Source organism: Momordica charantia (genome assembly GCF_013281855.1).
Source record: "Momordica charantia cultivar OHB3-1 chromosome 8 unlocalized genomic scaffold, Mcharantia_2.0 BLBB01000008.1, whole genome shotgun sequence".
NCBI lineage: Eukaryota > Viridiplantae > Streptophyta > Magnoliopsida > Cucurbitales > Cucurbitaceae > Momordica > Momordica charantia.
In genome coordinates, this window is record NW_028275166.1 from 32351379 (window position 1) to 32367535 (window position 16157).

Genomic DNA, 16157 nt, shown 5'->3' on the forward strand with positions numbered 1-16157 from the left:
TATTTTTGTCTTTCATACTTTTAACTTTAATTTCAAGTTAGTCCTTTTATGATTAGTTTTTTAAAATTATTATCAACTTACCAAACAATTATGACTTCGATCTCCTACTCTCACATGTCATACTAAAATAAAAATAAATAAATAAATAATAATCCAACCCAGCATTGATTTAAAAAAAATGGTAAAAGTAATGAGCCACACTCTTTTGATTATTAATAATAAAATGTCGTATATATGATATGAAATTTATTTTAAATACTTATAAATAACGGTCACATTACATTAGATGAAATGAAAACCTTAAAAAGTATAAGATTAAAATATTAGGACTGAAACTTAAAAATCTTCTTATTCTCTGCAAAATTTGGGAGTTTGTGTGTGGATTTGGGCGAAGAGAAACCTTTGCTTTGACCTTTCATCTTGCCTTCCCTTAAATTAAACCCTAACCTCTTTCTCCGCCGATAAAAACCCGCCGGAAAAACGATCTTTCATCATCGGAAAAAATTAAGTCAATCGATCGGCTATGGCGAGTTTTACCAAATTCTGCGCGATGATTCCGCTGATGCTCGTAATGTGTTCGACGATTTTCCGCTGTGGAACAGGTTCCGCCGTGTCTGATTATCCGGCGGCGTTCAACTTCGGCGATTCGAACTCCGACACCGGCGAGCTCGTCGCCGGCGAGGGATTCAGCCTGGATTTGCCTTATGGACAGAGTTATTTCAAGACTCCTTCGTCTGGAAGGTTCTGCAATGGCCGCCTCATCGTTGATTTTCTAAGTAAATTAAACTTCCCCTCCATTTTTAACTATCAATTTGCTCTCTCTTAATTTCTTGCATGTGCTTCCACTTGGCGATCTCATTCATATAGTTTGAAATGTTTTATAAAGGGAAAATACTTGGCAGTAGGACCAATTTTCTGGCTAATTTTAAGGATAATATTATTCAAAAAATAAATTACAAAAATAACGTAGAATTTAAAGTAAAATGAAAAAAAATGTATAAATTAAATAAGAAATTTCAAAACCAACCGACAAAAATAAGGTGGTCAAAGTCAAGAATCGCATACAACATACACGATTTAGAGACTGCTATGTGAGATTGATTGAACCTGTGTAGCATATATATGCCCACTACATACACATACATTAAAAGTTCAATTATCGAATATAAAAGATGAGGACTAAAATGAAATTAAAAGAGAAAAGTTAAATTACCAGTTTGGTTCCTAAACTTTGTCTCCTAAGTTTCTAAACTTTCAAGTTTTAACGTTGTTATTAATAGGTCCATAAAATTTAAAAAGGTATTTCAATTTTGTTTCTCATGCATCTTTTAAATTCTAGAGACCTATTAAACAAAAATTGATTTTGTGTCTAAGGGTACGCTTTAATTTTGTGTCTAAAAGGTCGTTGAATTATTAAAAATATATTAGATAGCATAAATTTTTATTAAATATTTTTCTGTTTTTTATATTACATTTAAATTTGAGTTTCATTTGGATATGCTATTTTCACACCGTTTCAAAATTTCTGCTACATTTGAAAATATATATTTATTTTATGTTATTTAGGTAAATGCCCCTTTAAAAAAGTATAACATGAAAAAAAAACTATTAATCACAAAATAAAAAATTTAGAGGACCAAAGTTTAAAAATTCATTAGACAAGTCGTTAGTATGGACATAGCTTAACGGGGTAAAATCGTAATTCCATCACCACCCATACATTGTAATTAAAAAGAAAACATTGAAAATGAAGTCACAGGCACAGCGATATGCTTTGCCTTCACAGTTGCTTTGTCCGTTGGTTCCTCTGTCTTTTTGCTTGCTACAGAGTGACCCACCATTACCATTACCAACCATGGCTTCTACGCCCATTTCTTCTTCTACACTTACCCATATAATCCCAATGCCGGTCCCCATTCTCATCCACCGCCCCCCATGGCCGCTTTCCACATCCTCGCCTTCTTCCTCCTCTGCCTCCCCATATCCAGATCCATCCATTTCTCTCTCCCGGCTGTTTTCAACTTCGGAGACTCCAACTCCGACACCGGCTGCCTCGTCGGCGCCGCCTTTGAGACCATCTACCCCCCCTATGGCCACCGCTTCTTGGGAACCCCCTCCGGCAGATACTGCGATGGCCGCCTCATCGTCGATTTTCTCTGTAATTTTCACCCCCTTTTCCCTCCCCCCTCTCTTTTTATGCTTCGGATTATCTCTGCAATATCCCATTTCCCTTATTTCTCTCTTTTGGGTACTTGAGATTCTTCCGCTTTTCGGCGATTTGGGTGCTAATCTTTCGATCTTTTTCTGCAGTGGATGCCATGGATTTGCCTTATCTGAACGCGTATCTCGATTCCATTGGGGTGCCGAATTTCCGGAAGGGTTGCAATTTTGCGGCTGCCGGCTCCACTGTCCTTCCCGCCACTGCTACATCTGTTAGCCCTTTTTCGTTTGGGGTTCAGGTGAATCAATTTCTCCATTTCAAAGCTAGGGTTCTTGAGCTTCGAGCAGCCAAAGGTATGAACAGAACATGAAGATTATGAATGATCAAATAACGATAAACCTATCGTCTAACTTTTTCTTTTTGTTTGTGTAGGTGCTAAGAAACTTGACAAGTACCTACCAGCCGAAGATTTCTTCCAGAAGGGGCTTTATATGTTTGATATTGGGCAGAATGACCTTGCTGGTGCATTTTACTCCAAAACTCTCGACCAAATTCTTGCCTCTATACCTTCCATTTTGGTTGAATTTGAGAGTGGAGTTCAGGTCATACACCATGCTTTCTTTCTTTCCAAGTTATTTTGGCAAAATCATAATTTTGAAGTTGAACTTTTGTGTCATTTGTTGGTTGCTGGAAATTCTATCTCAAATTTTCATATAGCATTTGATAGAAATATTAATCGACTATTTCCAAACCAGCCTCATGGTGGTAGATGGATACTTGTTTAGGATAGTAAATTTTATGAGTTTCTTAATGACCAAATATTTGTGCATTCAGAACCAACATCAACATAACTTAGCCGTAATTGCGATGTTATATATTATATGACTTTACTGTTGTGAAGCCAATACATTTTTGCTCATTACTTTGCCTATTTTTCAGAGACTGTACGACCAAGGTGCCAGGATTTTTTGGATTCACAACACAGGTCCTCTAGGATGCTTGGCTCAGAATGTTGCTAAATTTGGAACTGACCCATCAAAGCTTGATGAATTTGGATGCGTCAGTTCACACAACCAAGCCGCCAAACTCTTCAATTTACAGCTTCATGCTCTCTGTAAAAAACTGCAGGGCCAATATGCAGATGGGAACATCACGTACGTCGATATCTACACGATAAAATCGAACCTCATCGCCAATTATTCACGACTCGGTCTGGCCATCTTGCCGTACAGTTTCTGTGTTAGATTTAGCCTCTTTCTCTGTTAGTACTCCTGTCAAATCTGATGATTTGCTTGCTGCATTATGGCAGGTTTTGAACAGCCTATTATGGCTTGCTGTGGCAATGGAGGTCCACCGCTCAACTACGACAGTCGAATCGTCTGCGGGCAAACGAAGACGTTGAACGGGACGGTGGTCACAGCAAAAGGGTGCGATGATAGCTCGGAGTACATCAATTGGGACGGAATTCATTATACAGAGGCTGCAAATCAGTATGTGTCATCACAAATACTCACTGGAAAGTATTCTGATCCACCCTTCTCAGACAAAATGCCTTTCCTTCTGAAGCTCAAGTTCTAGTTTGGCTTGGATTTGATTAGATAATTGATTTATATAATGTCTAAATTTAAAGCATTCATTTGGGATTTGAGACTTAACAATGGATGAATTTATGTTTAGACATGGAATCAAATAATTAATTCTCTCATTCATTTTATGGATTCTGTTTCTAGATTGCAAACACAGTACATATGTGTAGATAAATTAAAATTACAAGTGGCTTAAACACTAATTCTTTTTCACATGCCTTCGTTCAATTTAGAATATAATTAAAAACAATTAAGTAATAAATATTATAAAAAATTTACATTTTAAGTTAAAATGTAAAGAAGGTTACATTCTTCTTAATTATTGAGAAAAAAATAATCAAATTTAATAATAAACTTTTAACAAGTGTACAAAAAAATTGACAAAGCGTTATCCTAGGCTCAATTTTGCTACATTTACTTGTTATTAAATTTAACTAAAATCAAGATAAAAATCTCTTGAAATTCACTCATTTCACTGAAAATCAAGCGTGATATAAAATTAAGTTCAATTAATGTACAAAGATGAACCATCGAATGCATTTTGCAAACTTGTTTTTTATGCATGTATTTTATAATTCATTAAATTCATATAAGAATATTTCTTTAACCATTCAATTACTCAAGTCATTAGATAAAATTGGAAGGAATTGTAAAAAAAAGGATAAATTTTGTAATACTCTCTATTACTCACTCCTCTGCTCTCACTAAAAAATTTTCCTCGCAAATGAAGGTCCACATCATTTTTAAATAAGGCTAATGTGGTTGACAATGAATGGAAGTAGTATTAGTATTATCGTAGTACTATAAATTATCCCATCAAATTCAAAGGTGAAAATTGGTTGGTTTTTTCGATTCATATAATCATTAATTCCATAAAAATATTCATCAATTTGAGTATAACTTAATATTACAATTTTAAAAGTTGGCTATTCAATTCTTCATCTTGTAATCATTAAACTTACCTAATGACTAATTCTTACATCAACCAACTTGTACGACTTTAACACATTCGACAAGTCTTTTTAATTAATATACGTTTAAATATTTTTTTAATCCTGTATTTTCAACTTTAGTTCATTTTGATCTTTATATTTTCAAAATATTTGTCTTGGTCTCTATACTTTTAGCTTTCGTCCATTTCAGTTTTCATACCTTCATATCGGCTAATTCTTACATCATCCTTTGTTCTTATAATGGTCGAATTTAGTTACCTAATGGTTAATTTTTACTTAGCCAACTTATACGACTTTAATTCATTCAACATGCCTATTTAGTTAATATAGGACTTTCAATTTTGGTTCATTGAAAGTATAGGACTTTCAACTTATACGTTTAAATATAGGACTTTCAATTTTCAATTTTGATTCAACATCCCAAATTCCATATTTGTTGTACTAAAAAAAGTCTATTGGATCTCTATTCTTTTAAATAAGTGACTATATATATATATTGAGAAAATAAGAATATACCTGCTAAAATAAAAAAAGATAAAAATATAGAAAATAGAATACCAAAATAAAATTTGAACAGAAAATGTGATACTCCAACTATCTGCAACTAATCGAAGAATCTCCCGCCCGTATCTTCGTTCACAAGCAAAGAAATCAAGTGAGCTTCTACGCTCTGCTTCCTTCATTTCTCTGTGTTTTTGCCCACTCATCACTCAACTCAAGCTTCTACGCTTCGATTCCGAATTCCAAATTCCAATCCCATATATATATATAACCCACCGGAGACCTCGATGGCTCAGGGCAGCCGCAGATCGTTCCCTGTTCCGCCGGCCATGGCCGTCACCGCTTCCGTTCTGCTCATCCTCATCTTCGTCCTCCTCGGTATTTGCGTGGCCAGATCCAGCCCCTTCAATCGCCCCGCCGTTTTCAACTTCGGCGACTCCAATTCCGACACCGGTTGCCTTGTTAGCGCCGGATTTGAGACCATCAATCCGCCCTATGGCCACCGATTCTTCGGCCACCCCTCTGGCAGATACTGCGATGGCCGTCTCATTGTTGATTTTCTCTGTAATTTTCCTCCCTGTTTTCGATGATTCAGATCTTCATTGATTTTTTCACCAATTTTCTGTTCCTGTTTTCGACGCTGCTTGATCGATGCTAATGTCTTGAAGTTTAATTTTGTGCAGTGGATGCGATGAATATGCCTTATCTGAATGCGTATTTGGATTCCGTTGGGCTGCCGAATTTTCGGAAGGGGTGCAATTATGCAGCTGCAGCCTCTACTGTTCTACCAGCGACTCCCTTTTCTTTTAGCCCCTTTTCGTTTGGGGTTCAGGTGAACCAGTTCCTCCATTTCAAAGCTAGGGTTCTCGAGCTTCGAGCATCCAAAGGTATATGAACATTATGAATCATCAAACAACAATAATCCATTAAAAACGAATAGATAACCCGTTAGAGCTTAAGCTTATATTTAATTTAGGTTAAAAGTTGTTTTGGTCTCTCTAACTAGTATTTTTAAAAAGTGACTATTCTGGTTCTTTAATTTTATTTTTAATCTTTTTTTATTTATATCACAATTTCAACACGATATTATAATTAATATATATTTTTTAAAAAGTAAATATTACAGTTTTTGTAACAGTGTATTGTAAGGAGGGGTTAAAATGATAGAGTAAAAGCTAAAGACTAAAATGAACTAAGACTTAGAGTACAGTGAATATTTTAACCAATAATTTATACATTGGATATCTAAGCTAGTGGGCTTTAGAAATTGCACCAAGACCCAACAAATCGAAATCATAATAAATGTAATGTAGAGGTTCGAACACAAGATCTCCCGCACGGGGTGAAAGCAAGATCTGAAAGGAAAGAGCTCTGTACTCGAGGATGAGAAACCCATGAAATAGGTTGTCCCTAAAGCAAAAGTGAAATAAGGAAGGAAGCGGAGTCAGGCTTTCTTCTGAATAAGATAGATCAGAAGCTGCAACTGTCTTTGTTTGTACATCTAAAAAATACTTTCTCCTTATCTTATTTACTCCTATTTTTGGCATGGCTTTGACGGTTCAGCGAATGAATGAATAAAGTACTGCTCAATTCAAGAGATAGATTGGATAAATTTAATTTATATATTGGATATCTAACATCATCGTTTGTTTTTGTGATGTTTTTTGTTTTTGTTTGAATAGATGGTAAGAAATTTGACAAGTACATACCGGCGGAAGACTACTTTGAGAAGGGGCTTTACATGTTTGATATGGGCCAGAATGACCTTGCCAGTGCATTTTACTCCAAAACTCTGGACCAAATTCTTGCCTCAGTGCCCACCATTTTAGCTGAATTCGAGAGTGGAATTCAGGTCAGATTCAAAGCTTTCTTTCTAAGTTATTTTCGTACAGTACAATCATAATTTTGTTTGGATCCACAGCATTTTCATTATTTGATTCTCAGTGTTTTTTTAGTTAATCAAGTTTACCTAGTTAGTTGTTGGATAGTTGGTTCGTGACAATTTTGAAGCTTAATGTTTCATTTGATAAGAATGTTCAAAATTCAGTTAAAGTGAAAGCTAAGTATAGGAGTTAACAATTAGTTTTTTCCTTAAATGTTCACTTTGCATTTCAACCCATATTTCACAATTATCATGTTTCAACATATTTTATACAAGTTTAGAAATTTTATATGAAAAATAGAGATTCGAAAAAGAAAAGAGAGCATTATCTCCAAAATCTTCTCAAAACTGTTTAATTCCATTGATTTTCTAAACTTCCCAAAACTTCCTCCTCATCATTCTCAAAAAACCACACAAAAAATATAGAAAAAAAAAACAAATAAATGGAGGTAGAAGAAGAAGAAAAAATAGAAATAAACAAAAAAAAAAAAAAATTGGGGTGAAAAACATTCATTAACCTGATTTTTTTTTTGATAGCCATTAACCTGAAAGTTTGATTTGTCTAATAATGGAGAAAATGATATGTGTAATAATTAAATATAATTAGATTGGGAAATATCTTTCTAAAATTTTTTATATATAATAAATGTCTCAATCCATTACTTTAAATGAAATTAGTCTAGTACGAAACAAAAAAAAATAAAAATAACATGATAAAAATAATTTGATAAAAAAAAAAGTTGGGAAACCTAATTCAAATAATGATTTGGAAACAAAGATAAAAAAATACTTGTTACTTTTACTACCAAATCTTGTCTTTCACCACCGTTGAAAAATCCACGACTCAACACTGGAGTACTCCCGAATAAAAATTGAGAAAACAGAACAAGATGGGAGTGGAAGTGAAAGTTTTCAAGTTAATATTGTATATGGCATGTTATATGAACTTTATGGTTGTGAAGCCAAAACATTTATGCTCATTACTTTGCCTATTTTTCAGAGATTGTACGACCAAGGGGCCAGGAATTTCTGGATTCACAATACAGGTCCTCTAGGTTGCTTGGCTCAGAATGTTGCTAAATTTGGAACTGACCCATCGAAGCTTGATGAATTTGGATGCGTCAGTGCACACAACCAAGCCGCTAAACTCTTCAATTCACAGCTTCATGCTCTCTCTAAAAAACTGCAGGCCCAATTTTCAGATGGGAACGTCACATATGTTGATATCTATACCATAAAATCGAATCTCATCGCCAATTATTCGCGATTGGGTCAGCATCTTGCCGAACTTCCGTGTTAGATTTAGAGTGTGTTCGGGAGTAGTGATGATAGAACGAGTAATTTTGACACAAAGAACTTAATCCTGTCAAATTTGGTGACTTGCTTGCTGCTGCATTATGACAGGTTTTGAACAGCCTATTATGGCTTGCTGTGGCTATGGAGGTCCACCGCTCAACTACGACAGTCGAGTCGGGTGCGGGCAAACAAAGACGTTGAACGGGATGGGGGTCACGGCGAAAGGGTGCGACAATAGCTCGGTGTACATAAATTGGGATGGAATTCATTATACAGAGGCTGCAAATCAGTATGTGTCATCAGAAATACTCTCTGGAAAATATTCTGATCCACCCTTCTCGGATAAAATGCCATATCTTCTGAAGCTCAAGTTCTAGTTTGGGTTGCATTTGATTAGGTAGTTGATTTATATAATGTCTAAACGTAAGCATTCATTTGGGGGTTGAAACTGAGATCTGAACATGCAACGATGCGTTTATGTTTAGACATGAAATCAAATAATTAGGCTCATTCATTTTATGGCTTCTGTTTTTAGATTGTAAACACTGTACATGTGTAGCAGCTGAATAATTAAGTGCATAGAGGCCAAAGTGCCTGCTCCTCTCTCTATCTCTCCATTTCTAATAAATGTGGCCATTTTTATTTGATGAGATTATTCCAATATAGTGCAAACCTCAAAAGTCATGCAATTCTGAAGAGCTTTTAGCTGTGCAAAATGATGCGTCTTAACTTGCCAGTTAAAAGACATTTTGCTCTTTTCTTAGAGATTTGAGGAATACTTGGCTCATTATCGGCATAGACCATGCTCACCACCATTGAAAAATTAACAGTTCATTATTATTTTTTAAATATTTATGTTTTTGCATTTCTCTCTCTTAATTATCAAACATCAAGAAATGAGAATAAAATTTTTTATTAATCAATTAGTGGACCCATCTCAAACTTAGGAACCAATCCTAGAATAATCACATTCCTATCAACTTCTCTTACAACTTTATTAATCTCATTTCCATTCCTTATCTGATGCGTCCCACACATTTTTAGTAACAATTCTACCACTCTCATTTCTCTCCTCTTTATTAAATAGAACTCATATTAATTAAATAGAACTCATAACTTTTTAATTAATTGTTTACCATTTTAGTCGTACTCTTTTATTTTTGTTACTCATTTATATTTACGACGGGTTGTTCTACTAAAAATGAATTAATCTTCTTTAGATGATGTAAATATATTTTAATTATCTATTATTTTTTAATATTAAATAAATTATCATAATAAAAAGTATTTACTATTAATAAAATAAATTAAAATTTGATATTGTTTTAATTAAAAATAATATTAACACTTTTTAGTCATTTGTAATTAGTTAGAAATAACAAAAGGTATTCTAGGAATTATCATATATCTTGTTCAGAAATGATATTACATTTCATTCCGATTGGGAGCCTAAAAATTATAATCAAGAGAATTAGTGGTAAGGAAGGACCTATTACCTTCTAAGATCCTCGATTCAAGCTCCTAAGTTGAAAACTTACTTGTCACTAAAAAATTAGAGGGGATAGGCCATTAGTTATAGAAAAATAAATAAAAAAAGAAAAAAGAAAAGAAAGGGGTCTTGGAAACAACTCAACTCTTGTTTTATAACAGATTTGTGGCAAATAATCTTGTAAGAACCCTCTTTGTACAACATCAAGTTATACATTTGAATGTGAAGGAAATAGATGGGAACATCTGCCTCAGCCTCTGCCTCTGCTCTTACATATTTGTTTTACTTCTTGGAGACATAAGCATAATACTGAGCCATAGGAACAACAAAGGCTATCACTAACAAACCTCCAACTACAAGAGAAAACTGTCCTCTTTTCTCCTCTGTCTCTTCCCTTGTTTTGAAGTTAGATTCGCGCTTATTGTCCTTAAATGACGGACCACCAGCATCTGGAAGTCCATCAATGGCAGCGACTAGCCGCTTCGCGCTGCTATATATCGCCTCATTATACTTTTCATCAGTAGCTAACACTGCAGTTACATAACAAACAATCTTAATCAGTCTGCAGTATGGTGTAGTCTAAGCAACTAAGGCATCCAAACTATGCTGACTTGGTACAAGTTTGCTTACGGTTTTCTATTCCCCGATATCAAAATACTTATATGCAAGGACGACTTGGTTTCAAGTACCATGACAGGAATCTACTAGTTGTAATGTGTTACAATTTAAGTTCAGCAAGGGGCTGATGAAAATTGCATTAGCAGCTTCTTCAGATGGGAGTTTTGTTCAATGTTCATGACAGATTTGACACAACATTCATGAGTGAAAGAAGTGGAAGAAGAGGCAGTTAGTTTACCTGGGAGGTTCTCTGTTACTGTGGCATCAAGGATGTTTTCTCCAACTGCTTGGATAAAGGCAGGGCCACCAGTAATGGCTCCTTCCTTCTGGCTGGTGACAAGAACAACTATGCCTTTGTTGTTCCCATCTTCCACAGTGGGATACCATCGCTCCAAAACTTGATCAGCATACTCAAATGCATCAGCTTTGCTCTACAACCAATAGTTCATAAGTTCATATCAGAGATCATACAACAATATGATGAATCTAAGATTGATTTTCAAATCTCTCCACTGTGAAAATGTAGCTTTCTCTTCCCATAATAACAAAACTTAAGTTATTGCTTCAATATTGTATCTGGGTTCTATGGTTTGGATCACAGCAAAGAAAAGGGGCATTCGGGGTTTTGTTTGTCTCGTTTGTGACTTACAGTGAGCTTTCTAACAGTGACGAAATCGATGTGGAAATTCTTCCTGGACTCCAAATCCGAGAGCAGCCTCTTCAAATCCGACTTCGTGACTCGGCTGAGAACTCCGGCGTCGTCCACCAGATGCGACTCCTTCGGCGGCCCGTCGCTGAGCACATCGAATTCGGACGCCAGGGCATTGCCACCGCCGGCCAACAATGGGGAGAAATTCAACGCCAGAGAGATCGCCAGCGCGGCCAGTCCATGTTGGAGATGGGAGAACCAATTCGAAGGAATTGGGAGAGACGATCGGAGCGACTGAGGAGAGGGTTTTTTAAGGGTGAGCGAAATGGGCTTAGAGAAAGAAACAAATTTTGACCTGGGTTGCAGAGAATGGGGCAAGAGATTCTTGGAAGAGGAAGCTTTGGGGCTGAGTAGAGGAGAGAGAGAGAGAGAGTGGGGAGAGAGAATGGTTTCCATAGGAACTTGAAGAGCTTCAGAAATGGTGAGGCATGGAACACAGAGAGGAAACGGGGGTGAAGCTCTGTTCCTTCCATCAGAAATTGAGTGGTTTGGGTTTTTGCTTATTTGGGATTTTTTCTTTTGGTGGGGACAAATAATCTGAGGATGGATAGAGTTCATAAGAGCCATGAAAAAACTCTGGGAGCACATTTTGGATAATTGTATTAAGTTATTTTTCTTTGTTTTTTGATTGGTCAAAGTCAAAGATTATATCTTTTTTTTTTTAAACAACATCTTTGCTTGAAATAAAATAATCCCACTTTATTTCTCTCCTTTTTGTTCATTGGGTATGAAAGCTATCCTCATTTCCCTATGGCCCTTCTTCTTTCTCACTGTCTCCACCCTCCAAACCCTCCCCAAAACCCCACCTCCGCCTTCCCCCGGCAGGCCGCCGTCGGCTTTCCCGAGTCTACAGCTTTGAATCCCCAATCCAAGAGACATTTCATCCTCAAAACAGCTTCGCTCTGTCTAATCTCGTTGATCCCCAAATGCCCAGTTGCCCGATCCTCTGAAACTTCGCCAAATTCGAAACCGGGACTTCCTGGAATAGCCAACACAAAGTCTTGGTTTCAGTTCTATGGCGATGGGTTTTCCATTCGGGTGCCGCCTCAGTTTGAAGACCTCACGGAGCCTGAGGTATAGACAACAGTACCCCTGATGTTTTATCTGTATGAACACTGTTTATCTCTGCCTTTTCTACTTTCCTCTTCCAACTGATTTCTGTTTGTTTAATCGTAGTGTTGAATGTTTAATTCAAGGTTATTTTCTGCTAATGCTTGTGGATTCTAATCTGCGTAGTTCTAGTTCATATTTTTGTTTTCTTTTGTTTGCTCTATGAAAGTGTGGTTTCTCATTGAATAAAAAAAGAGGACAAATCATTAGTTTGTAATTGAAGGAACATAAATCTACATTAATCAACATTTTAAAAGGTTCATCATTTGCAACTGGCTGAGTAATGTGCTTGGGGTTTGTAGGATTACAGTGCTGGACTATCTCTTTATGGAGATAAGGCAAAAACAAAAACCTTTGCAGCCCGGTTTGAATCTCCTGATGGGTAATACTATTTTCTTCTTCTGTTCATATTGTTTGCTCTGGCTTGTATTTGACTTGTAGGTGGGATGAAGTTTAAAGTTTTCTGCAAGGAAGTATATTTCTACCATTTAAATTTGCTTAGCTTAATCGAATGTAAAAAACAACACAACAATTCTTTTGAAGAATTTTAATTAGGCCAGTTGACTGAGGTATGCTAAAGTTGTGCCATGACTAAAAGTTCTATTTGCTGTGACTGTGAGTTTTCTCATTCACTTTTTCTTTATCCTTCTTTGCTTTGTTGGTAAACACAGCTCTGAAGTTGTAAGTGTTGTCACTCGTCCGACGAATCAACTTAAGATCACCTTTCTAGAGGTAGCGCAATGATGGTCACGTTGTGACGTTTCAAGACTTATGATCAAAATGGCCAACGTTAAATTCAACTTGTGATGCATCCAACTGGCTTTTGATTTGGTTTCTGAACGGTTTTCTTTTGCCAAGTCGTTTGTGTCTTGCTTTATTTCTAAGCTTCCTGGCTCTTTCATACCAAGAAGAGATCATACTACCTTACTGTTAGTCTGAGTTTTTCAAAATGGTTTTTGAAGTTATTAATCACAAACTTGAATAAGGTGATTTCGTAGATGCTTATTTAGTTATGTTTATGTTCTTTCATGGACAACTTTTTTAGGAGCTTCCGTTCTTACTTGCAAAAAACAGGCGAAAGATATATCTGATATAGGTTCCTTAAGGGAAGCTGCAAAAATCTTTGTTCCAGGTACACATTACACTTCTGCAATAGGCTAAGTAACCCTTTTTGGGTTTTTTTATCTGGTCATTATGGTTATAGTTATTTTTTCTTTTGTTCCACATCTCATTCTAGCTATTGATTTTGGAATTCTGACCATGATAGGTGGCGCAACTTTGTTTTCCGCCCGAACATTTAAAATTAAGGAAGATGAAGGTTTCAGGTAACTATGGTGCCAAGGTGTTAGGACAAAATCTTTGCAAATATGATTCTCTTTTTTCTTTTCAATGAAAAAACAAGTTCTAAAAGGAGTTTGTACAAAGAAAGCGAATTGGAGAACATAAAAAGGGCTCTGGTTGATGAGGATAACAGGCAAAGGGTAGTCATAAAAATCCTTAGAAACTGAAATTCAAAGAGAGACATAAAACATAACCATAGGGCTTTCATGCCTCTAAAATTTCTCCTATTTCTCTCACGCTGAAAGTTCCACGAAATAGAGAAGAAAAGTTAGCACACCCAAGAGTGCTCCCATGTCCTAAGATGTGGGACGATACAAATTTCACGGGCAATCAAATGTAGTTGAGTCAGACAGTTGTCTGTAAGATTAGTCGAGAGGTGCGAAAATTGATCCAGACACTCACAAATATCAAAATAAAATATTGTGAGAGCCGCAACACCGAAGAGAGTCTCTTCCTCTGCCTCTACTTATATATACCTCCAGAGGTCAGAGCTTTTGTCTTGAATAGGGAAAAAGTTAAGAACACTGATAGATTGGTGTGAAGCATGACCATAATATTCTTAGTCCATATAGTTATTTAAATACCACATTTTAATACATCATGAGCTCCTTAACCATCATGGAATGGTCCAGTGGTCAATAAAGGCCAATGTAAATAGCAAAGGGCTTAGAGGGAATGGGTTCAAACTATGGTGGCCACCTACCTAAGATTTAATATCCTAGGAGAGAAGCAATTTTTTCTCTGGATCTAAAGTTAGAAGTTTCTTTTTTTTTTATATCCGTGTGTCCGGCCAGCTTACGCGCACCTCGACTATTCATAGGTCAACCACCTGACCCTACTACATTTGGTTGACAATGAAACAAGGAAACTCGTAGGATATTAAAACCTAGGTAGGTAGCCACCATAGTTTGAACCCATTCCCTCTAAGTCATTTGCTATTTACATTGGTCATGATAGATCATTTGGGCCGTCCCATGATGGTTAAAGTTAGAAGTTTTTGAATAATTGTTTCTAATCCTCTTTTCCTGTATCAACTTTCATGTTTTCATCTCATTGCCTCTTTTTCTAGGACTTATTATTTCTACGAGTTTGGGAAGGGCGAACAACACGTTGCATTAGTAGCAACTGTCAACAGTGGACAGGTCTGTGATTTACAATTCACACTACAAACTAAACATCTTATTTGGCTGGATGGGTCTGAGTTTTTTATGACATTTGGATAAGCCATTGATTCAAAGCTAAACTGATGATGGGGGCAAATCTTACTAGTTGATATGATGTTCAATATGGCAAACTTGACTTTAGAATTCTGAGTTCTGCTTGAAGATCGTGGTGTTGCCCGAGCGTCAATCGTCATTTTGACATAGCTTCTTCTTCTTCTTCTTTTTGTAGGCGTTTGTTGCTGGAGCAACTGCACCACGGTCGAAATGGGATGAAGATGGCATAAAACTCCGTTCTGCTGCCATATCTCTAACAGTGCTATAATCATTTCTTAATATAGTTCATTTCATTACCTTGTGAGTACTCCACTAAGCTTAAACTTCATAAATTAGATAGCAGGTCAATTTTGGTTAAATTATGTATTTGTTTATAGTGTCTATTAGTCAATAAACTTTTTTTTAATTGTCTATGTTCCTAAACTATAGTATTAACAAAATGCTATCTACAAGATTAATTCGGATTCAGTTGGCATGGTTTGTTAAACAACGGGCCACTATACCTTCTACATCAGTATTTCACTAATGATATAAATTGAGATTAACTAGAAGCATCTTTCACAAACTTAGCATTTCATTAATGACATAATGAGGACTATTTAGAAGCAAAGAACCTAACTACCACCTTTTTTTTCATCTAGTTTTTTTTGGATGACTGTGAGTTAGAGCTTGTCTCGAGCCCCAAGGTTTGGGAGACACCAAAAGTTTTTGATACTAAGTTCACTCAAAGGTTCGAATTTTTTAAAATTGTCAACCTGAGCTTACTTCAATTGGTTGAGGTATCTATCTCTAATTAAAAAATTGCAAGTTCGAATCCGAATCTGCATTCTACCTATAATGTTGTATTAAAAAAATTAAATTCAAAGGATTAAATAAGCACAACTTACTATAACTTAGCCTAAAAGCTTTATAAATGCTGAGCTACTTTATTATGCTTGTGGTGAGGTTCCCACTTCAAGTAAGTTTAGCAGATGAGATTCCCACTGTTTTGTAAGAATTATATTTATTTTGTTTGTTCAGATATTTCATTCAATCACTCTTCTTTTTTTTTTCTAATTATTAGTGAGATTATTGAGGATGAACTGTACTAGAGGATTAAAGATAATTAAAAAAAATTAAGAACTTATTTGATATGCGAATAAGATCGAGAGGAGCTCGATCTTGATATGCCATTTGAATTCTATTGAATTTAGTAAACATCTCTAGCAGATTTATTTTTCAAAACTATTTTTGGATTCTGTACTCCAAATGGTTGAAATTTTATAAATATACTACTTGGTTATAATTTTCAACT

At 35.7% G+C, this 16157-nt stretch overlaps 4 protein-coding genes across 7 annotated transcripts; 3 read left to right on the plus strand and 1 right to left on the minus strand.

The window, feature by feature from the left end:
* The first annotated feature begins 447 nt into the window (after positions 1–447).
* Positions 448–3875, plus strand: LOC111018864 (GDSL esterase/lipase At1g54790). Of its 2 annotated transcripts, none has more exons than XM_022295113.2 (5): positions 448–776; positions 2311–2514; positions 2594–2763; positions 3101–3371; positions 3471–3875. In XM_022295113.2, exons 1-5 carry the CDS (start codon positions 524–526, stop codon positions 3737–3739), a joined length of 1167 nt encoding a protein of 388 aa, XP_022150805.1. In that variant the 5' UTR covers positions 448–523; the 3' UTR covers positions 3740–3875. The 2 variants fall into 2 exon arrangements, with proteins under 2 accessions (XP_022150805.1, XP_022150806.1); XM_022295114.2 differs by lacking the exon at positions 448–776 and adding an exon at positions 1778–2158.
* Positions 3876–5209: 1334 nt separating this feature from the next.
* On the plus strand, positions 5210–9040 carry LOC111018863 (GDSL esterase/lipase At1g54790). The gene is made up of 5 exons (XM_022295112.2): positions 5210–5765; positions 5885–6088; positions 6884–7053; positions 8084–8354; positions 8488–9040. Exons 1-5 carry the CDS (start codon positions 5489–5491, stop codon positions 8754–8756), a joined length of 1191 nt encoding a protein of 396 aa, XP_022150804.1. The 5' UTR covers positions 5210–5488; the 3' UTR covers positions 8757–9040.
* A 715-nt stretch (positions 9041–9755) lies between these two features.
* On the minus strand, positions 9756–11679 carry TLP18.3 (thylakoid lumen 18.3 kDa protein). 2 transcript variants are annotated; one of them, XR_015792887.1, is made up of 4 exons: positions 11136–11679; positions 10725–10917; positions 10014–10398; positions 9756–9923 (listed from the first exon to the last, which is right to left on the minus strand). XR_015792887.1 is itself a non-coding variant. In XM_022295042.2 (3 exons), the coding sequence occupies exons 1-3, from the start codon at positions 11589–11591 to the stop codon at positions 10151–10153; spliced, it is 897 nt and encodes a 298-aa protein (XP_022150734.1). In that variant the 5' UTR covers positions 11592–11679; the 3' UTR covers positions 9998–10150. The 2 variants fall into 2 exon arrangements, 1 of the variants encoding a protein (XP_022150734.1); XM_022295042.2 differs by lacking the exon at positions 9756–9923 and having other exon boundaries at positions 9998–10398.
* Positions 11680–11884: 205 nt separating this feature from the next.
* Positions 11885–15331, plus strand: LOC111018879 (tagatose-6-phosphate ketose/aldose isomerase, putative (Mog1/PsbP/DUF1795-like photosystem II reaction center PsbP family protein)). 2 transcript variants are annotated; one of them, XM_088127727.1, is made up of 7 exons: positions 11885–12269; positions 12608–12687; positions 12926–13037; positions 13380–13437; positions 13573–13630; positions 14716–14788; positions 15039–15331. In XM_088127727.1, exons 1-7 carry the CDS (start codon positions 11946–11948, stop codon positions 15129–15131), a joined length of 798 nt encoding a protein of 265 aa, XP_087983853.1. In that variant the 5' UTR covers positions 11885–11945; the 3' UTR covers positions 15132–15331. The 2 variants fall into 2 exon arrangements, with proteins under 2 accessions (XP_087983853.1, XP_022150831.1); XM_022295139.2 differs by having other exon boundaries at positions 11887–12269; positions 12977–13037.
* The last annotated feature ends 826 nt before the right edge of the window (positions 15332–16157 follow it).